The sequence below is a fragment of the Papaver somniferum genome, chromosome 6 (genome assembly GCF_003573695.1).
Source record: "Papaver somniferum cultivar HN1 chromosome 6, ASM357369v1, whole genome shotgun sequence".
In the NCBI taxonomy this organism is placed as follows: Eukaryota; Viridiplantae; Streptophyta; class Magnoliopsida; order Ranunculales; family Papaveraceae; genus Papaver; species Papaver somniferum.
In genome coordinates this window covers 5,187,442-5,213,369 of record NC_039363.1, presented here as the reverse complement: position 1 = coordinate 5,213,369, position 25,928 = coordinate 5,187,442, and the positions used below count along the sequence as shown (strand labels likewise).

Genomic DNA, 25,928 nt, shown 5'->3' with positions numbered 1-25,928 from the left:
CCAGGTTCAATCCATGGGCTAATCTATTCTTTCAGTATGTCATGTTGCCCATGGTATTCAATATTTTATTTTTCCATTGTTCACGGAAAAATGTTTCTCTTAATATCAACAATCTTTACCTTAGATTTTTTATAGTAATTATGGGTTTTTATTATCTTTTGCTTGCAGCACTGATTTTGGTAAGTGTTGCTCCACAATCGTGACATTTATTCTCAATATCATGATTGATTTATTCTTAATATCCTGATCATATTTTTGAATATCAAAATATCTTTCTTTCCTGCTCTGTCCCATATTTTGGGGGTTTATTCATCAAAATCAGAATCCATTCATCATGGATTTTTTATTCTCAAGGAAGACCATTACATACATAGGCTTCCTCTGTCAATTGTTGCCTTATACGGCAAATCAGATTTTTCTTGTTTTTTTTTCTTCTAAATTTCAAAAAAGAACTCCCATCCTCCCATCTTATACATCTCCAATATACATGGGAGTTATTTTTTGTGGTATGTCAAAAGAACAAATCAATTTATGTTTTGGTTCCATAATCCATTTCGAATTTTCGAATTCCTGCTTCAACCAATAAAGTTCAAGTGTTGTGGTCCGTTCTTGGAGATTCAGGTGATTGTGAAAGTAGAATAAATGAAGAAAAAAAGATATTCTATCAATATTTTTCCATTGTTCACGGCAAAATGTTTCTTATTTCATCATCTATTGCACTTAATTATCTTTCAAATGCACGTTGTGCTCATCCATGATTTTCATCCAATATTTCAACTGGTATTAATGCTTCTTTTGGTAAGGATACTAACTTATCTGGTATTGGCCTGGTCATGAATGATATTACAGGTACATTTCTTGGATGCAAACTCAAAGCAGGGAATGTGAGGAATGTGGAGGAAGCTGAAAGCCTGGCATTACTTGAGGCAGTGAAGTGGGCTAAAGAAAAAGGACTTAAAAAAGTTTGCTTTCTCAGTGACGCAAAGATAGTCATTGATTCTTTAAATTACAGGTTTGATAGATCAGTCTTAGATGACTGCAAAACATTCTTTCCCAGTTTCATTTTCTGCGTAGAGTGCATATTGCTCTTGCTGATCAAGTAGCAAAATTTAGTAGAAGGTCTAGAACTACTGGAGAATGGATGGGTTTCATCCTTGAATTTCTCAATTCTACCGTGTAACTCTCTCCTCTTTAATCCAATCATTTTTTTTAGCAAAAAAAAAAAAAAAAAAAAAATATCCAAAAAGTGACGCGCGGATTCCCCAAAATAAAATACTTAATTGTTTTACGATTCTCACACCCAACCCAACATCCCTCTGATAGCGCGTGCTCTGTCTTATTTTCTTACAACGCCTCGTTATTTTTCCTTTTCTTAAACCCTCGCAGATGACGGAGCTTGGTTTTTCAGTTTACACCCGCCAATCCATTCTAGGTTTTCAAAACCCATAATTTCACCTCAAGAGTTAACAATTTCTTTCTACATTACACTAAATTAAGAAGAATCAGAATCAGCCATTACTCAAACTACTGAAAATCGAAAATCAAATTTGTGTAATAGAAGATATGATCAGTAATTTATTCCTCCTCTTAATGCCATCTTCATCAGCTTAAGTCATCAGTTTATCATCTTCTTCCGTTTAGAACCACCATGGATATCACTGCTACTCAGGTAGTGCTTTTTATTACCAAAAATACCCCTTCTTTTTCGTTCATTACAACGTCATTTATTTATTATTTTATTTTTTTGAATTTTGAATTTGAATTTGAATTTGAATTTGAATTTGAATTTTGATTTTCTGCAGACGATGAATGGAGTAAAAATGTCAGCTCAGAATTCTGGTCGAGATATTCAACTGGTTCTTGAATCCTTGAAGAAACAAGTTGCTATCGATCGATGTGTTTTCGTCAAGGTGCTTTTGCATTTTTTCATTGTTTGGTTCAATTGTGGTTTTAAGATCTCACTCTTGGAATGTTGATAATAAATGCAGAAAAAGATGGAAGAGAATAGGCAGAAATTGATTGGTATTACGAAACATGTGCACAGTGCTACAAAGATGAGAATGAGTAATACAATTTGTGAAGGTGCAGATAGTTGTGTATATTTACTGACTAAGAGGCAGCAAGATGCACTTTGTACATTAAATGGTGCTAAGGAGGACCATGAGGAAAGTAATGCACGCTCAATTGTTCCTATAGGGAACAGTTCTGGAGTGAAGAATTTGGCTCAACCTGTTACGCTTGCCAAAGTTTCAAAAATTCCTCCATATACTACTTGGGTATTTTTGAAAAGGTAATATGTCATGTTTTTTGGTTTCTTCAGGTTTTAGCTCATAGCGCTTTTAGATGATGCTAGTCCTAATACTGCAAATGACAGGAGTCCAATAAATATAAAATTATAAATCCTTCCCTTATGTCAAGGTGGTGCCACTATTTAATGCGTCTATGTATGATGGTGCAAGTTGGACAGTTCCAAGGGGTATGGAGATGTAGACTAGAGAAGTAGGTTGACTGAGGGATCTAATGTGTAAGCTTGAGGTCTATGTGTTTAAGTTTTACAATAGTACACAGAACGCAATGTGTATAACTCTATTGGACCGCAGATATTTACATATAAATGATTACTCAGGTCATTATGACTAGTTTTATTTAAAGTTTTGAGGTTCCCAGTTTAAAGCATCCAGTTACCTGTTAATTAAGTCCTTTAGTGAACTGTTTGTTTAATGATCCTGCAATAGCTATGCTGTGCATAATATGTTTCAGATTCAACAGGATGTTAATCAACTGTTACATTGTTACACTGCTGTAGAAATCAAAGGATGGCTGAGGATCAGTCCGTGGTTGGCCGAAGGAGAATCTATTATGATCAAATTGGTGGAGAAGCTCTTATTGCAAGCGACAGTGAAGAAGAAGAGGTTGGTGATGAGGAAGACCAGAAAGAATTCAGCAATGCTGAAGATTTTATTCTCAGGTTGGTTTGCTGAATAACTAATGAAGTCAACAAAGTGGTAACTGTGAAAGTTCTTTTTCGTAACTTCGTTAAAAGAGGTTTATTCACTTTTCCCTAATTTGATGTTAGGAACGCCATTCAACAAGTTGGTTTATCCGTTGATGTTCTGAATTCGCTTGCTAAATGCTTTTCTAGAAGACCCTCTGACATTAAGGTATGCCCATACAAGAGGACATAATGAAACTGGTCCTCTAGTGTTGTTTACTTGTTTTGCTGTCTTCAGTATATCTTTCAGTTGATCATCATCTTATCTGATAAGAACTGTCAGTATGAACTTTAGTCCAGCTGTCGCCCATTCATTTTGTGCTGGCTTTACAGAGGTATGAACACACGTCGAACATCTTATACAGGCACGATATGACATCTTGAACGGAGAAAACCCTGCAGATTCATCTATGAAGGCAGATCTCAAAGATGAATCTAAAATTGAGGATATATTTTGTGATAAAGATTTAGATTCAGCTCTGGATTCTTTTGACAACCTTTTCTGCCGCAGATGCCTGGTAGACATCAGATCTGTACTCTTGTCATGGTTTCTGGATTTCTGTTCTCTGCGGTGCTTTCATTCTTTCTGATGTTCTTTTTCCACGCAGGTGTTTGACTGTAGATTACATGGATGTTCCCAAGATCTTGTTTTTCCTGTAAGTTGTTGGTTTTTGGGATAAACAGTGTCTAAATGTTCGTAATGTTTCTTTAATATATTTGTATAAATTCTGGCAGGCTGAGAAACTACCATCCTGGGCTCCTCCAGATTCTGAAACAGTACCATGTGGAAGCTGTTGTTATCAAATGGTATTATTCAAAAATCCTTACTGACACTATGTGCTGCTTGTGTATTTCTCAAACTAATTTAGCTTAGTACGCTTTTTAACGGGTGTATTCTTTCAGACTTTGAATTCAGAAAGTGTTGCTTCTGGTAGTTGTTCTGTGCCTGGTGGTTTTGAAGATAAAGCAATTGCTTCATCTGGCAGTGGGGGTCATCAGACTTCACGGGGAAAGAAAGCTGTTGCATTGTCTAGTGTTAAGAGAACAAAGTCAAACCAGAGTGATCGTACTTCTTCTAATGCAAGGAGTGAATTGGCTATACGACCTCAGGAGGAGAAAATTTCCACCCAACAGTCCTCACCACATAACAAGCGAGTTGCTGGGCATATTCTTAGTTGCACACGAAAGAGACTGAAAATACTGTCAGCATCTGATTCTGACTCAGTTGTGGATGGATCTCCTTGGATCAAGGATAGGAAGCTAAGGTCAAGTTCTCGCAAGGATAATGAGGACCAGAATGAAACACTGCCGTTTGAAGTCCAGCACGAACCATGTCATGAAATGATTAAGGACTCGCTTGTGGAGGGCAATGATGATACCTCGAGGGTAGATGAGTTTGTTAATGAAAACATGAATAAACCATGGAGCACTTTCGAGAAGTGCCTTTACTCAAAAGGATTAGAGATCTTTGGGAAAAATAGGTAAATAAATAGGTTTAACAATCTGAAGCAGGTTCAGAATTTTCTCTATTTCTCCCTCACTTTTAATATCCTATATGAGATTAGTCTACCACGACTTTGTGATCTTACGCCTTTTTCAATAAACTTTGAATGTGCAAACTGTTGGTATATCTATGTCTTACAAGTTTCCTTTTATTCATTTTGGCAGCTGCTTAATTGCAAGGAACCTTTTGGTTGGCATGAAGACATGTGCTGAGGTATTCCAGTACATGAGCTACACCGAAAATAAGCTTTGTGATAGGGCTGATGGTTCAAATTCTGCTGAGGGACAAACCCAGGGTGACCACAACGATACTACAGTTAGTTCTCGATGCCTGTTTTACCCTACGTTGATACGTGCACACTGCCTAAACAAATCAAACCATTACTATAAATGTGCACATTTCAGGGTCGAACAGGATCAAGGTTCATGCGAAGGAAAGGTAAGGTTCGTCGCGTGAAGTATGGTGCAGGCTATCATGCTTTTAGGAAGCGAATTATTGAGAGGAAGGATCTTCTGTATAAGCAGTTTAATCCCTGTAGCTGCCAATCTGCTTGTGGAAAGCAATGTACGTGCCATTTGGGTGGAACCTGCTGCGAGAAATATTGTGGGTAGGTCTAATTTGCATTTCTTTCTGAGTCGAGATCTTCTTTGAGTCTTTCTAACTGTGGCTGACTTGCTGTACACTGACTGACTGGATGAATACTGTTTTGGATGCATTAAGTTGATGTTCCAGCTAACTTTCATACGCAAACGCCGTAACTAACATCTTTTTCTCACCATCTAGGTGTTCTAAGACTTGCAAGAATCGCTTTAGAGGTTGCCATTGTGCTAAAGGTCAATGCCGAAGTCGACAGTGCCCATGCTTTGCTGCAGATAGAGAATGTGATCCAGATGTTTGTAGGAATTGTTGGGTGGAGTATGTTTCACCACCTTTAATCTTCTTTAAATTCTTAACGCTCGTTAGGTTACGAAATCATAAAATTTTCAGGTTATGCTTGAGTTGGTTTTTCTAGTTGCTACCAGTTTGTTTCTCCTCCATATGATCTGAATTGTTTTGCATTATTTTCTTAGTTGTGGTGACGGTACTCTTGGAGGCCCTCCTCAAAGAGGTGATAATTATGAATGTAGGAATATGAAGCTCCTTCTCAAGCAACAACAAAGGGTAATAAATAATACAAACTCAGTATGTTTGTTGGTAGAATGTAATTGTGATTATTGCTGTATTACTACTAATGTGAAGCTATTATCTGGTTTGACGTATACCGAATTTTAACTTATATTTTAAGCACTTGCAGCAAATATGTACACAATTCTTTACATGTCGTGTAAGTAAAAGAAAATTTCTTACTGCAGGTTTTACTTGGAAGGTCAGATGTCTCCGGTTGGGGAGCTTTCTTAAAGGTAGTCTTCGCGTTGTGCTTGCCCTTTTTTTTTTCTTCTTTTTTTGCTCTTGACATCTCATCATATTCAACAATTTTACAGAATGGCGTCAACAAAAATGAATACCTTGGGGAATACACTGGCGAATTGATCTCACATCGAGAAGCTGACAAGCGTGGAAAAATATACGACCTTGAAAATTCGTCATTTCTCTTCAATTTGAATGATCAGGCATGTTTCATTATGGCGGAACTTACATTTCTTAGCTAGGTTCTTGTTTCTCCTTTCCCTAACTTTAAGTTCCATCGAACTCTTTAATGAATGCAGTTTGTTCTTGACGCTCACCGGAAGGGGGACAAGTTGAAGTTTGCTAACCATTCACCTAATCCAAATTGCTATGCTAAGGTCTTTTTACGATTTTAAGATCCAATTGCCAATTATCTTATTTTGTCCATTCTAATGATGTTTTTTGTGTGACTACGTCATGGCAGGTGATGATGGTAGCAGGTGATCACAAAGTTGGTATATTTGCTGATCAAAAGATTAATGCGGGAGAGGAACTCTTTTATGATTACCATTATGCACCTGACAGCGCTGCTTCTTGGGCAAAGAAGCCTGAAATTCTAGGTTCAAAAAAGGTGGAGGTAGCACCTTCAATTGGTAGAGCAAAGAAACGTGCCTGATTTGGTGAAGCTCTCAATTATGACGACTAAAGTAGCATCTGAAGTGAAGAGATTTTGTTTTGCTTTTCTGGAGCTCTTCTCATATAGCATCTAAATTTGAATGTAAATGGGCATGCCATAATTTGGTCATCAACACTTGAAATTGATTGAATTTGATCTTTAATCTGATCAGATTGTTTTTGGTTTAACCTGAGACGACAGGCACCAAAACTTTGAGATTATATTTCTGATGGACTTGCTTGATTTTGGTCTGTGTGGGACTACTACTGTTTATGTAACATGTGAAGGTCAACAAAACAAAAATTGGAAAAAAAAAACGCCGTTGCCGGGGTCGAACCCGGGTCACCCGCGTGACAGGCGGGAATACTTACCACTATACTACAACGACTGTTTTATCTAGTTATTAACTTTGATATTAAATAACTCTAAATTTCCACCTTCAGACTACCCTGGAAAACCCATCCTAGATTAATATAGCATTTTATAGTGAATTTGTTATCACTTGCATATGCAGTCTGGTTCAGATATGCATCAAGATATCTCTTTGCTAAGTGAAATATGATTCGTAATCTTAAAACAACGTATAACATGCAGCAAATATATTCTAATGCTGCCGCCTCTTATCTGCAACTATGCTTTTCTGAGAAGAATGCGACAACATAATAGATCTTCAATGTAGTTTGACGACAGGGTCCGAAGAAGGTAAGATAAGTGGGAGTTTTATCTCCGACATATGCACAATGCTTCAAATATGAGAATGAATAAATACAATCTGTGGAGGTGTTGATTTACTGACTAAGAGGCAGCAAGATTCTGACTTCGGTAATAAAGTTTTTTTTTTCTCACTTCAATATATATATATATGTTTGAAGGTACAGGAATCATTGAGGTGAAATTGGATAGACCAGAAGCCAAAAATGCGATTGGGAAGGTCATGTTAAGTGGATTACGACATAGTCTGGAAGCTATTAATGTGGATTCTTCAGCAAATGTTGTCATCATCTCAAGCTCAGTTCCTGGGATGTTTTGTGCCGGTGCTGATTTAGGTAAATTTTGAATCAGGATGCTAGCTTGTCTGATATCTTTTTGCTTCGATCTTGTTGTGTGAAGTACTCTAGTTTAACAGTTATCGAGTTGTATAAGCTCGAGTCTGTAAATTGTCCTGGCAGGAGCGCAGGACAATGAGTCAATCTGACACCCGGGATTTTGTCAACTCTCTGCGTTGCACATACACATTCTTAGAGGTATTCTAATTTTCTTTATGCCCTCTCTTCGTTTATGCGAAAACTGATTTCTGTTTGAGGTTTTCTTCGCTAGCTTATTAGTTGAATCACTTCAACCAGGGACTTTCCATTCCCACAATTGCTGTTATTGAAGGAGCCGCACTTGGTGGTGGGCTTGAAATGGCTCTTTCATGTGATCTTCGGATTTGCGGTAATTCTACTTTGTTAGCTATACCTTTGAGTTCTGATTCTCTTAGCTGATTCTTTCTTAAATTAGGTGAAGCTGCAGTATTTGGCTTGCCAGAGACAGGACTCGCTGTAATTCCGGGGTTTGTACTCATTGACATTCTGAAAGTAAATTTCAAAATAAGTAAATAGCACAAAATCTGCTTTAGAGATTGATTTTTTTTTTTTTGTAGATTCTCTGCATAGGTTTCTCAATATTTAGCGTGAATAGTGCGATTTGCTTTTGTTTGAACGCATTACAAGAAAAACTGGATTAAGCAACCAGGCAGTTTTGGTTGCAAAACCCATATTAAGTCGCACTAACCCTCAGAGCGACTTAATTTGGCTCTCGCTCTCGAGTTGCAAAAGGTGGGATCTCTATAGGTGTAGAGCATCTAGGCACTCGCTCTAAGAATGTTTCAACTACCATCAGCGATTAACTAATATGCTTGCTTTCAGTTTATTCCAATTATCCTAGAGTGAGTTGTTCTAAATTTATTTCAACCATCTTAGCGAGTAATATGTTACGTTGAATAAGGTTTAGAGCAACTTAACTGACTAATAATAAGTTGCTCAAAGGTATTGGATGTACAAGATTTTAGTCGGTACAAACTTTCAACTTGTCTGAAATTAGTTGCTATAACCTTTGAGTTTGTCTAAAGTTAGTTGCTCCGGTTCTTTTAAAGGCTTCCGACCAATTTTGACTCGGCTGAATAAACAATGAAATCATAATTAACACAAAAAGCAAATACACAACAAACTAAATGCAAAATTAATTTAATTTATTATCATTAAATTCAATTTACAACATCAATTGTTAATCAGGAAAATTACAATCTCATTTTACAAAAATTAAATAAAAATACAATCTCATTTCTTAAAAAAAAACAAATTACAAGCTCTTCAACATACTTTAAATTTGAAGGCTACATCATGCTTCTTCTTACCAAATACTTAAAGCTTTGAAGGCTACATCATGCTTCTTCTGAAACTCACTCAGATTCATACTGTTGCGACCTGATACCGTATTTTCTAGATCTGGTTTTGATGTCAAAGTTTAGGTTGCAAAAGTAGAAGGATACCCAACAATCCTAGCTACTGCAGAATCAGCACCAACAATCCTCAGCTGCTCATCACGCCATCATCTTCTCTTGTTGTGAGTCTCTAGATGCAACTTATTCAGCCATTCCACCTGTGCGAAGCTCTCAGCAATTCAGTGCAATAACCTCAAAGCAAAAGCCTACAACATACACAACCACCACCCATCATGTCATCCATTTCTTCATCACCAGAAGTACCATGAACAGAACATCAACAACAAATCTTCCCCTGCAATAGAAGACCCATTGAATTCCTTCTGCTGTGCTATTTGAGAAGCAATACCGTGGTCAAAAAAATATAGAGCAGCTACCATCACAGCTGGTATAATGGCAGCAAAAAAGTACATGGGTGGGACTTCTCCCATGTCCTGCAGTTTCGATAAAATTATTTTAGTATTTCGTACTTTGGATTTAGATCCTTAGATTGTGTAGTCAAATAGTATCTAAAATAAGAAGAAAAAAATCAAGTTTACAATAGATTGTATCTACAAAACTACCTTGATTACTTTCCAATGATACATCGATGTCGGTTCCCATGGAAGAGGAGTAAAAATACTTTGGGGAACTCCAGTTGGAACTTCCTTTGGAATAGTGAATGACATCGCTGTCTACACCAAAACCATGAAAGGAACCCCATAGTCTGCAATAAGGCTTATGAGAAATCCTGCAATAAAGTTTGAAACTGCATTTAGATTACAGGTACTCTTAGAAGTACACTGTTAGATCAGTTTGATACTTTTCAAACCTGTTCCGTAATGCCATGTGAAAATTAGTCCCAGCAGTCCATTCATACATATCCACTGAAACTGATATCTTTCATCAATTGGATTTTAAGCCTTTGGAATTACAAATTCACTAACCATTCTCTGTAATTCAAAGTTGGAAGCAAAAAAGTTAACAAATTTTGTTCATTAAAATCTCCATATGTTTTATTTGCCAAAAGGGAACTATTATTAGTTTTCTACCTTAATGGCCTCTGGATGAAAAGAACAGTGATCAACATGCCGAAAATCTCCCTAGCAATCCTTGTAAATATAGTGATAATAGTACGAGCATTGAATATTGCAAGGAGAAACAACATAAAGGTTGTCCAGATACAAACCCTACACAAAAACATCACACATAGAACTGCTTCAATCAAACCTATCTTGTTATCTCAGTACCACCATCTCAACCAAACCGCTTCAGAATCCCATGAATATCAACACCGTTCTTGCAATTCCTCATCTACAATAGAAAAATCAAATCCATCATCTCACAATTCACTCTTTCATAGTCTTCACTCTTGACAGTACTTTAGCTTTCAGAGATTAATCATATTTACCAGACCCTTCCTTTTCGGATTTGTACATGACATCTTCTACTTTGATTCTTTAGAAGTTCTTTAGTTCAATTTGATTGTCCTGAAACCTTCAAAATTGTAATCAAATTCTCTATATTCAATTGGTCGAAAATAACAAAATCTAATAAGAAACGGATGACTAACCTTATGGACATTAACACTGCTTGCAATCTCTCATCTGTAGTTGTGGTTGCAACCTCCACCACTACTACCACCACTAGCACCCCATCTACCTCCTCCTTCTCCACTACCACCACCTCTAGGTCTAACTCTGGCGATACCTGAAATTGCAAATCAAACACCATTATGCTAAAACAATGACAAAGAAAAAAAAAAAGTAAAAACACAAAGTGAAATCCCAAACATTATACACAAATAATACTTACAATCCAAAAAATTTCAACACCACCAAGTACAACAGCAGCAAGCTTTGATCTAAAAGGATTCTAGACTCTGTACTCAATCACTTTACTACCACCTTTCATTCCACCTCCACCACGACCTCCTTCTTTGCTGCCTCCTCTGCCTCTACCACCACCACGGCCTCAAATTTTTGAAATCAAACATTCCCATCTCTAATCTTTCCCCTAAAACCTCAATTTCAGTTTCAGTCACTTGATTCAATTACATCCAAGAACCCTAATATCTATATTGGGAAAGAACAGAAACCCTAGCTTCTCTAATCTTCATTAAAACTCACACATCAATCACTAATTCTTCCTCATCATACTGTGTTCACCAAACCCACTTTAATTTCTCAATTTCTAACTCAATTACCGATTCACTGACAAAACCCTAGTTCTCGATTCATAACAGGACTCAATCTTATTCTTCATAATTAGCAGAAACACCAACTCCTGCTTCTTTTATACACCCTCACGATATAAATTTCTTCAAACCATACCTCAATTTGACCTCTCGATTTTCAACTGAAGAATAGCAGAAAAGAAGAACGAAAAAGAAGAAAAAATAAAAGAGAATAAGAAGAGAAAATGAGTTTCAAAGAAGCAGGTGAAGAGGGGGAGAGGAGACGGCGATGACGAGTAAAAGATGGGTTGAGTGAATTAGATTTTCTCAAGTAATGCCGCCGGTCATCGATCTATGGAGGAGACGAAGAGCAGAGAAGATGAAGATAGAGCAAAACAGATAGAGTTCGAGTGGTTGGGAGGGTTTGGTGGGTGAATGAAAATGATGGACGGAGTTCGTTGGATCCAGCCATACGGATTGAGAAAAGAATCTGACGGTTGAGATTTTATTTGTGATGCTCATACGGATTGAGATGCATTTGTTTTTTTGTGTTAATACGAACTCATGTTTTCGTTTTTTTTTTGTTTTAATTATCAACCTTTAACATGAAAAAAAATCCAAAAAAAATATAAATAAATTTAGAACACTGTTTTCGACATTCTGATATAAAAAAATCCAAAAAATGTATAAGAATGAATCGGGAAAATGAAAAATGAATTCGATAATTGGTGTGTTTCTTTGTGTTTTTGTGCTTTCTCTTTGTGCTTCGGGTTTGAATTTCGACTAGTCATGAAGTAATTTTTACAAGTCATATAGGTCATGAAGTAGCTTTAGTTCACACTGGTAAACTCAGGTTATAAGATTACAAGAGATGGACCACGGAATTTATGATGGTTCAGACCTCAAACTTAGTTGGATACATCATCAAAAACGATAAATATGAATCTCAGTGTTGATTCGAACTCCAAATGTGGTATAACAACATAAAAATATGATCCAAGAACATATGGGAGGGTTTCTGACTTCAAACTTAGCATGATACATCATCGAAATCGATAAATATGAAGTTTAGTGTTGATTCGAACTCTAAATGTGGTATAACAACATACAAATTATGAGCCAAGAACCTCCGGGAGGTTTCTGACTTCAAACTTAGCATGATACATCATCGAAATCGATAAATATGAAGTTCAGTTTTGATTCGAACTTCAAATGTGGTATAACAACATACAAACTATGAGCCAAGAAGCTCTGGGAGGGTTCTGACTTCAAACTTATCATGATACATCATCTAATGTACTTCGTACGAACGATGAATTCATCCATTTACAGATAAGATTCCTTCGGAATATATCCTGAAACGTTAAACAAACCATGTTCTGGCATATTGTACGCATACCTTGGATCCGAGATCGTAACCTGGCCGTGAGTGGACTACTATAAGTCCATCTACTTCGTACGAATGATGAATTCATCCATTTACAGGTAAGATTCCTTCGGAATATACCCTGAAACGTTAAACAAACCATGTTCTGGCATAATGTACGCATACCTTGGCTCCGAGATCGTAACCTTGCCGTGAGTGGACTACTATAAGTGCATCTACTTCGTACGAACGATGAATTCATCCATTTACAGATAAGATTCCTTCGGAATATACCCTGAAACGTTAAACAAACCATGTTCTGGCATATTGTACGCATACCTTGGATCCGAGATCGTAACCTGGCCATGAGTGGACTACTATAAGTCCATCTACTTCGTACGAATGATGAATTCATCCATTTACAGGTAAGATTCCTTCGGAATATACCATGAAACGTTAAACAAACCATGTTCTGGCATAATGTACGCATACCTTGGCTCCGAGATCGTAACCTTGCCGTGAGTGGACTACTATAAGTGCATCTACTTCGTACGAACGATGAATTCATCCATTTACAGATAAGATTCCTTCGGAATATACCCTGAAACGTTAAACAAACCATGTTCTGGCATATTGTACGCATACCTTGGATCCGAGATCGTAACCTGGCCGTGAGTGGACTACTATAAGTCCATCTACTTCGTACGAATGATGAATTCATCCATTTACAGGTAAGATTCCTTCGGAATATACCCTGAAACGTTAAACAAACCATGTTCTGGCATAATGTACGCATACCTTGGCTCCGAGATCGTAACCTTGCGTGAGTGGACTACTATAAGTGCATCTACTTCGTACGAACGATGAATTCATCCATTTACAGATAAGATTCCTTCGGAATATACCCTGAAACGTTAAACAAACCATGTTCTGGCATATTGTACGCATACCTTGGCTCCGAGATCGTAACCTGGCATATTAAACAAACCATGTTCTGGCATATTGTACGTTAAACAAACCATGTTCTTATCCGATGTCGGTCGACCTCACACAAATTGGCCGAGATGATTGTGATTCTTCACCGAGCATGGGAACTACTAAGAGTAAATTGGGAAAATTGACCGAGTTCCACATATTTTTTGACCAAAAGGGATTACCGGTATAATTCTAAAATTTTTGAGGTTTTGATAAAACACCTAAATCGATTTCATGTTAAATCATAGGAATCATATTTTTACGATTCTTTCTTTTCGCTGTCCCAATTTATTTTTTATCACGAAATTCGGATATAAATTGCATTTTAGGTCAAACGAACAAGCATTATGGTTTTTAAAATTTATTCGGCCAACAGAAAGCTAGAGTTCCTAGATAATGATAGGAAACAAATTCGGTAATTATCAGATTTTCAATTATATAAACTTTCGGCTAATGTATTAGAAGTTAAAGGGAATGAACCGATGAATTATCATCTTTGAAAATATGTATAACATATAAAAATTAGATTGAATACTAGTATACTACGAATGTGTATAAATCAATTGAATGAAATGATTAGCAAAATGAAAAGAATGGGAAATGTCTTCTTAGACCATCGATCAAATAAAACATCAAAAATTACTTAAAAAGACTTTGATCCAAGATAAAATAAAAAGTTATGCACCAACGAATCAATGAAGATTTTATTTGGAAATCATATCAGGAAGTATTCATTAATTACTAAGATAGATTTAAATAATATACCCAAAAAATGTTAGATCACTACAAAGATGAACGAATTCGAAATCATCACGAATTATATGTGTGGATACAAAATATAAATCGGAAATGATTTATGCACCGAGCGGTGTATGCACCGTGTGAGAGGAGGGTGGGGTCCATTTCTTTCTCACTCCCTATCCCAATGTTCATAGCCATTACTGGACCGTCAAATTTTTCCGAAATGCGATTCACGGTACTCTTCTTCAGATGTAGCAAAGATGAATGTAAACCGGTAAAAGATAATATCATCAATGGCATTAATCTGGCCAATACGAAGCCAAAAATTATAATCCACCGATATTACCTCAAAATGAAAGCTCATACGGATTGCCACGTGTTTTGAATTGGGAAACCTTTTATGCGGCAAAATTCAATTATTTTGAATTAAAGGTTTCTTTTTCCGCGGTAAAATTTCCCACCACTTTATGCGAAGAAACTTATAGCCACGTGTTTGCTTCTCCTTCATTTGTTTGCTTACCCTTATTTGGTCCAACGAAGACTTGATAGTTGACTGCTCATCCTTCACGTGTTTGCTTAAAAATAATGTTTACTGTTTACTGAAGTGGAACGGTACAATAGGGAAAAGTAACAACTAACAATGTTTCTATGAGATGATATATCCTTAAATTTTAGAATCTACCATTCATTTTCTAAAACCATCGTCAAGAACGGTACAAATTATAGTTTGGACATATACATATATCCTTAAAACAAATTTTACTCACCACAAACTGATTCTATTTATTACATAACTACATTTAGAATGACTAAAAGAAAAAATTTAGTACAGAAATCACAAATTTTAAAATTCTGGCTTTTCTTTGTTATGACTAAGACTTGGTTGCTGAGATAGGATTGTACCAACCAAACAATTTTTGAATTGCTGCCTTATGGTGCCTCAAAGTAAATAGCCATTCAAGCACTTCTGTAGTTGCTGTAGGTAACTTGAAAAAGTGATGGAGCAACCGAACACCTTTGTTGGTCGCTAAGAAGTAGTGGATATAAATTTACAGCAAGCAAACTAACTGGTAGTTGTAAACTTGGTCGCTTGACCATTAAAGCGACCAAAATTTTGGCTGCTTGCTAAGATTTTAGTCTCTTAAGTCATGTTTTCTTGTAGTGACGTTGCAGTTTCTATACAGTGCAGGTGGAACCCAGCGTCTTCCTAGAATAGTTGGAAAATCAGCTGCCAAGGAACTCATTTTCACTAGAAGATGAGTAAAATCATTTTCACACGCCAAGCTATTTTCAGTGTTGAATTCCACTATAAGTGTAGGAGTGAAATATCGCACACTTACTATCTATGCGATATAATGATGATCTAGTATGAGCGAAGGGCATCACTCATGGTTAAACTAAAATGACGTATCAAATGATGTCAGCACAGTTACGAGTAAAGTGTGAAGAACCGTACGAAGTCAAGAATGTGTGCGAGAATGATCTATGTGATTGTGCGATAATAACGCACAGTATATCCGAAAATAGGAGCTTTATTTGTTGTACCTCATTATGTATTAGCTGCCATCCACTATGTAATACCCTATATAAAGGGTAGATCGACCATGTAAAGAGAGAGATCTTGGAGTGCTTAGACAAGAAATTTAGGAGAGAGAAAGTTTATCTGGAGAGAAAGTTAGGGTTTTCTTATTATCTTGTATCCAATTTTGAGATCTTAATGAATGATTATATGATTTCCACCATGATTTCTTAGATTATTGTCTAGATTCTTATACGAATGTAGTTGTGGGATTTCCTGCAACTACATTTTGGCGCTAGAAACAGGGACCGAACTTGTGATAAGCCCTGATGATGAATTGATTTAGGAGTAAAATTTCAGAAGTTTAGATTTGAAATCTTGAATAATCAATTGAGATTTCATCATCAAAGTCCTATTATTCTATTAAAAACAAATTTTCCTTAGTTAATATAAGAAAACTGTGATGGTGAGAATCGGATCTACTGTAGAGCAAGCGACAACAATTAGGAGGAGTAGAAGAATTGGTCACTAGTGGAAAATTTTCTTGTAACTTCCATTGACTTCTTAGAATAACAGCAGCATCTACAAACTTAATCTTCTGTAAATCAAGTCTTCCTATAAGAGAGAACTTCCATGGATCTAAACTTTTTTCAAACAAATCATCTAGTAATTCAATCGAAGGAATTTTCTGAAAATTGTTTTCATTTCTTAAATTTTCCATTTCAGATTTATTTTGATTAATCGAAGTGTTTATAGGACACCAAAACTTCAATTAATACAAGCAATCATCATAGAACAACAACCAAGAACAATCTTAAAGATCTGAGACGAAGAAATTTTCGCCGAGTTGCTCGCCGATTTTCAGAGCTCCAACTCAGTCCGAGTTCTTCTCAACCTAAACAGAATACAGTTAACGCCAATGACAATTAGAAGGAATAAATATTGCTAATTGTGTCTGTCATCGATTTTACAAAGTAAAATTACCTTGCGAGGTCCATGGACAACAATAACATAAGGAGGTCGTTCTTCTTCTTCATCCAGTTTAGAAGCAACTGTATCTTTCTACTCATCTGTAGTAGCTGCTTCAGATTGTAATCCGGCAATTACATCTGAATTGTTGTTGGTGGTGGTTTTCAATACTTTGAGATAAATATGACCACATAGAACATACTCTTGTTTACTAGAAGAGGAAGAAGACGCCATTCTGATTATCAATTTTGAAGGGGGTTTAAAATATTCTTGGTCGGATAGCGCTTACCGACAGACTATTTTGGGCTTAGTTTCGAAATAGTTAAACAAAATAAAAGCCCATTAAAGAAGATCCACCCCCAAACCATTTCTTTCTTCTTACTTCCGAGTCTTTCTTTCTTTAATCAAACACGAAGAAAATGAAATTCTAGGTGCAGAGACAAATTCAGTCATTCTTCATGGCTTCTTCTTCTATAACTCATCATCATCCTCAGAGATCAACAGGTGGAGCAATTTCCAGTGGCTATAATTTCCGTTCTACTTGGGAACAGGTACTGTTACTGTCACTACTCTTTTCTCTCTACGATAATCCACTTCTTTTGAGCTTAGATCTGAAAATTCATCGTAATTTCAGTTTTTGTTCTGTAAGGAAAAATAAATTTGAAATTTTTTGTTTGTTAGATCCGTTAAGTGTTGAAAAATTTAGGGATCTGATTGTTTGATTATGATGACAGAATGCGCCATTAACTGAACAGCAGCATGCAGCTATTGTTGCTCTTTCTCATGCTGCTGCTGAAAGACCGTTTCCTGACAATGTGGTGAGCAATTTTATATTCAATTTGATTAGAAATTTTGAGATTTTTGAATTGAGTTTAATGAAATCTAGGCATGGGCACGCTATTGGACCCTCATATGTTAGGATTTTATGGCAATTTGTTATAATTAGGCCTAGATGGTGTGAAAATGATGTTCTATGAGTGAGTTATCTATATTAGGATTATGTCAAGTTGGTTAATGTGTTTATGGTGATACCATGATCAGAATTTTTGTGATATGGTTTTGTTAGTGTCAAGTGTCAAAAAAGACACATTAACCAACGCCAATTTTGAAAGGTTTTTGGTGTTTGTTGTGCTAAGTGATGTTGTATTCATGTGTTTTTGTTGCAGTCCCAAGATCAAAATTCGGTGCAGGATAGTGGTCTAACAGTGGCAACTAAAGCTAATGCTTTGGAAGATTTTGGAGCCATGGAAGCTGTTTTGGTTAACACACATCAGGTTTGCTTCTACTTCTACTTATCAGTCAATGTGTTATTTACTTGATAAAAGAAGTGGGATCCTTTATGTATTGGATGCTAACTATATTATGTTATGTTCTTGGTGTAGTTTTACAAATGGTTTATGGATCTTGAATCGGCCATGAAATCAGAGGTTAGTGCTAAAACGTAATAGCTGCGTATTTGATTACTACAAACTTTTGGGAATATGAGATAGATTTGGGTTTATATTATTCATCTCTTTAATATGAGCAGACAGAGGAGAAATATCGCCACTATGTAATTACATTAACAGAACGTATACAAACATGTGATGGCATCCTCAATCAGGTATTATTAATCATGCTTGTATCATTCCTCACCTTTGCAATTTACCATTTGGTTGTGATTCTTGACTTTAGGTCGTTTTGGTTTCATGTTATTGCTATGCAGGTAGATGAGACACTCCACTTATTCAATGAACTGCAGCTGCAACATCAGGAAGTTGCAACAAAGACGAAAACATTACATGACGCATGTGACCGATTGGTATGGCCATACTTGATTTCCTCATCACCTTTTCTTCATCGGTTTTTGGTTGAATTGTAGTACTGACATTGATTTCTTCATTCGAATCACAGCTGATCGAGAAGAAAAGACTTGTCGATTTTGCGGAAGCACTTCGGGATAAGCTCAGTTACTTCGATGAATTGGAGAATGTAAGGTTCGAATGCCGGCCTATCTAGAATTTTTTTCTGTTTTAGATACAATATAATCTAAATTCTAGGAGATGTTGTATCTGACTCCCTGTTTGGATCGGAATAATCATTCGGTAGCATGTAACCACCCATTCGAAGTGAATATGTATAGAGGTGGATAAATCCTGCTTTGCAAGAATACTGATAGTATGGCTGTCCTTTAAAAGTCACGGCCTGATTCTGACTGATCTTAATTTCTTTAAATCTTTGATACCCGTGAATCTTATAAACTTCTCATTGGACTTTATCTTATCCAACAGAATCCCCCATTTCTTGTTTTTTTCTTTATACGGATGAACATTGAGTTCATACAGAGGCTTAACCGTTTTCTTGATTTCTTATAGTTTTTAATGGGTTTTCCAACTCAACCCATGTGCAGGTTGCTAGTAGTTTTTACTCTCCAAACATGAGGGTTGGAAGCGGAAACTTTCTTCCCTTGCTTAAACGGCTTGATGATTGCATTTCGTAAGTCAGAACACTTACCAACATATTTATATTCTGTCAATTTGGCCTTTAAGAAAAATTCAGCCTAATACTTTTTCCCTAAGCATAGGTATGTTGAAAACAACTCGCAGTATGCGGAGTCAGGTGTTTATATGATCAAATTTAAACAACTTCAGGTAATTGAATAAGTTTGTCATATACATGTAAACGACCGTTCGGTTTATTTTACTGGGTGATTTATATCATTTATTTGTTCATTCCTGCATCTTCTTTTATGTTTTTAATGTTATCATTTTGAATACAGTCCCGAGCACTGGGTATGATTCGGTCCCATGTACTTTCCGTTCTCAAAGGTGCTTCAGCTCAGGTAAGATTTTCGTACAAAGTTGAAAATGCAATATATGTGCAAGTCGGGAAGTCATTCTGTACCTCACAGTCAGAGGCATATGTTGTAAACTAAATGGTTTCTATCAGGTCTATGCAGCAATCCGAGGCAGTGGTGGCAGCAATGCTTCCGTATCTGAAGGTGTGGAGACATCTGTTATCTATGTTCGTTTTAAAGCAGCAGCCGGAGAGGTAATACTTCCCCAGGAATCATAACTCCTCCACCCTAATGAGGTTCTAGTACAAGCTAGGTATAAGTAGAGTTCTATCCTTGTGGCTGTAATATGGTTATGAGAAGAAAATTGTTATCGCCCACCTCCTATCAGTCACTATCCATTTAAGTCGAGAGGTGAATCAGACCTGGTTTCATAACCAAAAGCACTCACTTTTGACTTTCTTTTGATAATATTCATTTGAATTATTTTTCTCTTAAAAAAACAATAAATTTACTTGTCAGACCAAAAAGAAGATTCTTTTTTCTATTATTCAAGCAACTTGATGGCTGAGTCATTTATGCAAATTGCAGCTCAAGCCAGTCTTGGAGGAAATTGAAAAGAGAGCTTTAAGAAAAGAATATGCTCAAGTTCTCGCGGAGTGCCACAAGTTATATTGTGAACAACGTCTCTCTTTGGTGAGCTCATTATTTATTAAAATTTTCCTCCATTTCAGTTCTAGATTCTAGTTTATACAAACTTTTTTTTTTAACTTATTTACATTCCTGCTATCTAGATAAAAAGCATAGTGCATCAAAGGATCTCGGAATTTGCCAAAAAAGAGGAGTTGCCATCATTGACTAGGTCTGGATGTGCATACCTAGTACAGGTGATTGTCGACTTAACTCTAATGCTATAGTCACTGGTATTCCATTAAAATAGGCTTTCAGTTTACATTAATACTTTTATTTCCTGAGTAGTATGTAAAGTTATCTAAAATTGTTATCAGGTATGCCTTCATGAGCACCAACTATTTGTTCATTTCTTCCCATCTTCCTCCGAGGACGTGTCAAGTTTGTCGCCATTAATAGATCCTCTGTAAGTTGTCTTGCTTGTGTTGGAAAATTCACCTCTTTTCTTACAAAGAGAACGGAAACACTAGTTTTTTTTCGTACTCTGTGATACAGATCCTTAGAGATATAACTTCTTTTGTTACGATATTTTTTATCCTTTTTCTTGAGTTAATCAGCTAGCCACCTATTATGCATTTGAACTGAATACGTCATCTAATTCTTCAGGTCCACTTATTTGTATGATACTCTCCGGCCGAAACTTATCCATGAAGCAAATCTCGATTTTCTGTGTGAACTTGTCGACATTCTGAAAGTAAAAGTCCTAGGAGAACAGCTCAGTGCAAGAAGTGACTCATTAGCTGGGCTACGCCCCACACTAGAGAGAATATTGGCAGACGTTCACGAGCGGTTAACTTTCCGTGCTCGTACACATATTCGTGATGAGGTATGGATATTCCTTTCACCTTTTTGGTGTAATCTAGTTATTTTAGCTCATCCTCCTATAGTCTTCTTACTATTCATGTCTCACCTTAAAGGCAGTTTCTGATATTATGAACTATTAAACATACAATACGGCATTGCAACCATTCACTATAGATTACATTTCTTGTTCACCAAGCGCACTGAGGATTAATCTTTCAGTCAATTAGAGGAGAACTTCATTTACCAAACAGACAAAATATTAAAAAAATTAAAAAAATCTATATACCAGAGCAGACAGACTTGCTAAATAATTAAGATGCTGCAGAAGAATGTGGCATAAAAAATAGTTCATTATATTAACTTCTGGTATCCTCAAATGTTGGGGGTACCGGAAACACATTGAGGTTGCTACGGCTTGCTTATGTTTTCAAGGTCCTTAATTAGAATGGTGAACTTTCTCCCACAACATCTCTTAGATAGCGATTCCGTGGCTTAATGAATGGAGAATCAGAGAAGGAAAGTTGTCCAACTTGTTACATCACCATCTATAATTTCTAATGCATTACCAAGTTGTTTATTTTTTTGAGACTTCTTAACTCAGTTCAGGAGGGAGTTGATTAGATATAAGACATCTTTATTTACCATTGATGCAGTTTATTGTTAGAGTTTAAGTGAAAGAAGATGCTTTCTGTTTCAAAATTTTGAAAATTTGACTTTCTATTGATGCTTTTTATTGTTTTCTCATGCAGATAGCAAACTATATTCCTTTCGATGACGACCTAGATTACCCTGCAAAGCTTGAGCAATCTGCTGAGACTGAACCTGCAACCACCTCGGTAAAGTGTTATTATCCCACAGCTTTTTGATTACTTAATTATAAGAAGTTAATGTTTTCCATGTGTGTTTAGTTTACTTCTTATATTTTCAAAACTGGGGGACAAGAAAATAAAATTCCAGATGATTTGCTTGGCCTATGACAGACCTAGATTACCCTTATATAAGTCGTACATGATCTGCACAGGATGTGTACTTTAACTAGTTGAGAAGTATCTCATATGTGCATTTGGCTGATGCATGCTACTTTATTCTTTGATTTCTCAACCGAGATCTGGCTGATGTGTGGTACTTCATTTTGTAGCATCTATAAAAGAGCCTGCAGTAAGTTTCGACTATGCATTAATCTTTTGCTCATATTGTCGTGTTTAAACAGGCTGACGAGAACCCAGATCTTTTCCAGACATGGTACCCACCATTGGAGAAAACCTTATCCTGCCTGTCAAAGCTGTATCGTTGTTTAGAGCCTGCTGTTTTTACTGGTTTAGCTCAGGTTTATGTGATTGCTTAAACTCCTTGATTTGATACCCTTTCTTCAGATTAAGTATTTCCTTGTTTTAAATGTTTATCCTTTTTCATTTCATCAGGAAGCAGTAGAAGTCTGCGCAACATCCATCCAGGTTAGTGAACTGTATGTAGTTATTATGGCTGTGAAAAAGTCTTAAACATGACGAAGATGAAGGTGAGGGACTAATGTTTCCATTTTTGTTACTCTTGATCTACAGAAAGCAAGCAAACTTATTGCTAAAAGATCAAGTACAACTGATGGGCAACTTTTCCTCATCAAGCATCTTCTTATCTTAAGGGAGAAGGTTAATACCAGTCTGTCTTCCTTGCGTTCTTCTCCTTGTCTTTTGCTCTGCAGATCACAGGTTGTTCTTTATGGTGAAGATTGTATTACTAATTGCTCCATTTTCTTGTTATTCCAGATTGCACCATTTGATATAGAATTTTCTGTGACACACAAAGAACTAGATTTCTCTCATTTGCTGGTTAGTGCGCTGTAATCAACTTCTCCCTTGTTTCATGCTCCTATATTTTGGACTTGCTATTATTCCTACCACTCACAGAGAAGTGTAATAGCTCATAGACTTGAATTCCTCTTCCAGGAGAATGTAAGGCGGCTTCTTAGAGGTCAAGCTTCTCTATTTGACTGGACAAGATCAACCTCGTTGGCAAGAACTTTATCCCCCCGGGTTTTGGAAAGTCAGCTGGATGCCAAAAAGGTATATGGTTTTCCTGCTGATCAGTTGTAGTATAACTTCTTATTTTGTTAGACTATTTCTTTATCAGTTTTCATTTTCATAACTAATTAGCCCACTTATGCAGTTTTTATTTTCATAACTGCAACATGAGTAAAACCCCATGATGCAGTTGCTTTTGTTCATATCCGTGTATTGATCTGAGTGTAAATTGCATTTGTGCAGCAACTTTTTTTTCTCTAATTTATTTGTTTCTTAACATAGGATCTGGAGAGAAACCTCAAAACCACTTGCGAAGAATTCATAATGTTGGTCACCAAGCTAGTTGTAGATCCAATGCTTTCGTTTGTGACTAAGGTGAATCTTTTTTTCTCTCATTTCGTCAATTCTGTATCTGCAAAGCTTGCCTAGATAGTAAATGTTATGGAGCCGTGAGATTCCTTTTTTTTTAGTGTCATAGCGGAACTGTTTAGCTGTTCTGCCTAATTCGAATATGGATTCTCTTCCAGTAAACTTGAAAAAAATGTGTTAATTAGGTGACAGCAGTGAAAGGTGCATTATCCTCGGGCAGCCAAGATAGAAAACCGGACTCAGCTTTGGCAAAACCCCTCAGGACTCAAGCCTTCGCTACTCCTGATAAAGTGATTGAGCTTGTTCAGAAGGTATCCTATAATGTTCCACCTATTATGATGGTTTTTAAAATGATTTGATATATCCGAGGTTGATGTACATCTTGATGATTCAAAACATAGTCAATGAAGCTCATTGTGTCAGTTTATATTGATGGAACAGGTTGGTGATGCAATTCAGAAAGAGTTACCAGTTGTATTGACGAAAATGAAGCTTTATCTGCAGAACCCTTCAACAAGAACCATTCTATTCAAACCAATCAAGTATGTTACTGTTTCCCTCTAAGTAGAACTGTAGCTTAAACTCTGCACCCCCTTCAGGTTGCAGTTTGCTAGTAGAGTTCATGTCTAATTAGCTGTTCTATTTACGCAGAACCAATATTCTGGAAGCTCATTCTCAAGTACTTGCCCTTTTAAAGTCTGAGTACACTGCTGAGGATCTACAGATCATCAATCTGAAATCAATCCAAGACTTGCAATCTCAACTGGACAGTCTTCTCTAGTCCATCTTGAATATATAGTTCATGTCTTTCTTTTCTTTTCTTTTCGGCTTTGATCATAGAAAAAGTTTTGTCTGCAATATCAGATACTCAAATAATCCCAAGTTAGTTTACATTGAGCGATGCTCGAGTCTTCCATTAAGCGAGGCAATGGGATGGTTGTATTTAGTCACTTTTAAAAATTAAAAGATGAAACTGTGGAAAGCTAGATACTAAGCGACTAGATTGTAGAGAAAACATGGTCGTCATAGTGCTTCCTAAGTTCAAATGATTGCATCGTTATCTCAGAACTATATATTCAAGATGGACTTACTAGGTGGTAATACATACCGCTATATTATACTACAACTGACGTATTTGTAGAAGGTAATTGTTAGTAATAAAATTTAGCTTCTGTTGAGCAAGAACATACTGTACAATACAGGCACTAGAACTCATGGGCAAATTTTTTTGAAATATCAAACCCAGCATTTATGCATGTACGTGGGGTACTCATCAAGAGATATATTAAACATTTTATGCAGAAATTACTGTCATCACTAGACGAGGGTTTCCTTGAATTCTGCTCTGCTGCCTGCCTGAGGATCCAAAAGTGAACAATTTTGCATCTTTGAACCTTTCAATTTCATGATCTGATCTAAACAGATCCTTAATAAGAGCAGTCTTCCCGAAGATCTTTAATTTAGAGATATAATATTCATGTGCCTAAATCAGGTCATATCCCCAATTTTTCATAAAGTTAAGGATAATATTCATATTTATTATCGTCAGGCAGCAAGCAACAACTCCAGTATTCGGGGATGGCCCAGAAACATTGCAAGACACTGCGTGTCTACGGGTTCCAAGCCGTTCACTGCATTCCTTCATGGCATATACAGTCTTGTCCGGTACCACCTCCAAGGACCAATTGTTGAAACAATAAAATAATAGGGTCCCTTGTCTTACTTGCGTAATTAATTTTTTTTAAAGTACAATAGATTTTACGCTATCCCTAGTGCAACTGCAGACTATGTAACTCTGATACTTAAAATGATCCCTAGTGCAAACTATGCAACTCTGACATCTCAAAGTTGGTGTGTTTTGATTTCTTTTATTTATAATCGGACGAGGACCGAAGGGAGGAGTCCCTTAGTGTTAATGTTAGTTTGTCCGTCACATTTTTTGTCCAAAAAAAAATAATAATTTCATGAATTTGAGAATTTTTGTGAATCCATCGGTTAAATTGATAACAAACATCCTTCTAATAGAATCAAAGGAATATATTTTAAGTTCAAAATTCTTAGAAAAAATTATTATATTGATCAGATGATTCGGACGACAAGCAATTTTTGTTGTCTGTCGGATGAAGAAGACGACGTCTCGAGTCGGGTAGAAACCACCACCAACACCAAAAATTGATTTAAAGCAATTTCTGAAATCTGATATACGAGACGAAAATTATTGCTCCCCGACTTCTCAAACAACTTTTTTCATTACTCTGAATCAAACCCATTTGAGGAGATTGCTACAATGTATGTATCAATAAATTGAGTTGTCTATGTGAACCCAAGTTGGAAGCTCATAGAATTATGTAGGTGAAGTACTTTGCAAATTATCTTCCTGAACTCAAAGTTGTTATCCTTGTAGTATTTCTTTTTCTTCTTTTCCATGATAAGTCCCAATTCTAGCATAACTCATGGGTGACGAACTTCAGTCAACCTCACTATCAACAACCGTAATTATTTACTTGAT

At 36.4% G+C, this 25,928-nt stretch overlaps 3 protein-coding genes and 1 non-coding gene across 5 annotated transcripts; 3 read left to right on the top strand and 1 right to left on the bottom strand.

Moving 5' to 3' along the window:
• Positions 1 to 1,316: 1,316 nt before the first annotated feature.
• LOC113286763 (histone-lysine N-methyltransferase CLF-like) lies at positions 1,317 to 6,794 on the top strand. Its single transcript, XM_026535374.1, has 17 exons — positions 1,317 to 1,669; positions 1,803 to 1,910; positions 1,989 to 2,290; positions 2,807 to 2,968; positions 3,077 to 3,161; positions 3,358 to 3,510; positions 3,601 to 3,648; positions 3,728 to 3,799; positions 3,896 to 4,473; positions 4,661 to 4,811; positions 4,901 to 5,103; positions 5,280 to 5,411; positions 5,567 to 5,657; positions 5,849 to 5,896; positions 5,978 to 6,106; positions 6,203 to 6,280; positions 6,367 to 6,794. The coding sequence occupies exons 1-17, from the start codon at positions 1,649 to 1,651 to the stop codon at positions 6,556 to 6,558; spliced, it is 2,553 nt and encodes an 850-aa protein (XP_026391159.1). The 5' UTR covers positions 1,317 to 1,648; the 3' UTR covers positions 6,559 to 6,794.
• Positions 6,795 to 6,875: 81 nt separating this feature from the next.
• On the bottom strand, positions 6,876 to 6,946 carry TRNAD-GUC. Its single transcript has one exon. It is a non-coding gene; the product is annotated as a tRNA-Asp (tRNA).
• A 498-nt stretch (positions 6,947 to 7,444) lies between these two features.
• LOC113290375 (probable enoyl-CoA hydratase 2, mitochondrial) lies at positions 7,445 to 15,537 on the top strand. Its single transcript, XM_026539984.1, has 5 exons — positions 7,445 to 7,604; positions 7,708 to 7,802; positions 7,902 to 7,992; positions 8,059 to 8,110; positions 15,462 to 15,537. The coding sequence occupies exons 1-5, from the start codon at positions 7,493 to 7,495 to the stop codon at positions 15,535 to 15,537; spliced, it is 426 nt and encodes a 141-aa protein (XP_026395769.1). The 5' UTR covers positions 7,445 to 7,492.
• Positions 15,538 to 17,134: 1,597 nt separating this feature from the next.
• LOC113286762 (conserved oligomeric Golgi complex subunit 3-like) lies at positions 17,135 to 24,923 on the top strand. 2 transcript variants are annotated; one of them, XM_026535372.1, is made up of 26 exons: positions 17,135 to 17,316; positions 17,500 to 17,583; positions 17,932 to 18,039; positions 18,148 to 18,192; positions 18,294 to 18,368; positions 18,471 to 18,566; positions 18,659 to 18,736; positions 19,155 to 19,240; positions 19,329 to 19,395; positions 19,524 to 19,586; positions 19,694 to 19,795; positions 20,130 to 20,234; positions 20,333 to 20,425; positions 20,546 to 20,634; positions 20,835 to 21,054; positions 21,782 to 21,868; positions 22,243 to 22,359; positions 22,454 to 22,486; positions 22,592 to 22,678; positions 22,796 to 22,858; positions 22,976 to 23,092; positions 23,333 to 23,425; positions 23,605 to 23,730; positions 23,861 to 23,961; positions 24,071 to 24,185; positions 24,722 to 24,923. In XM_026535372.1, the coding sequence occupies exons 1-26, from the start codon at positions 17,224 to 17,226 to the stop codon at positions 24,791 to 24,793; spliced, it is 2,415 nt and encodes an 804-aa protein (XP_026391157.1). In that variant the 5' UTR covers positions 17,135 to 17,223; the 3' UTR covers positions 24,794 to 24,923. The 2 variants fall into 2 exon arrangements, with proteins under 2 accessions (XP_026391157.1, XP_026391158.1); XM_026535373.1 differs by lacking the exon at positions 24,722 to 24,923 and having other exon boundaries at positions 17,136 to 17,316; positions 24,071 to 24,484.
• The last annotated feature ends 1,005 nt before the right edge of the window (positions 24,924 to 25,928 follow it).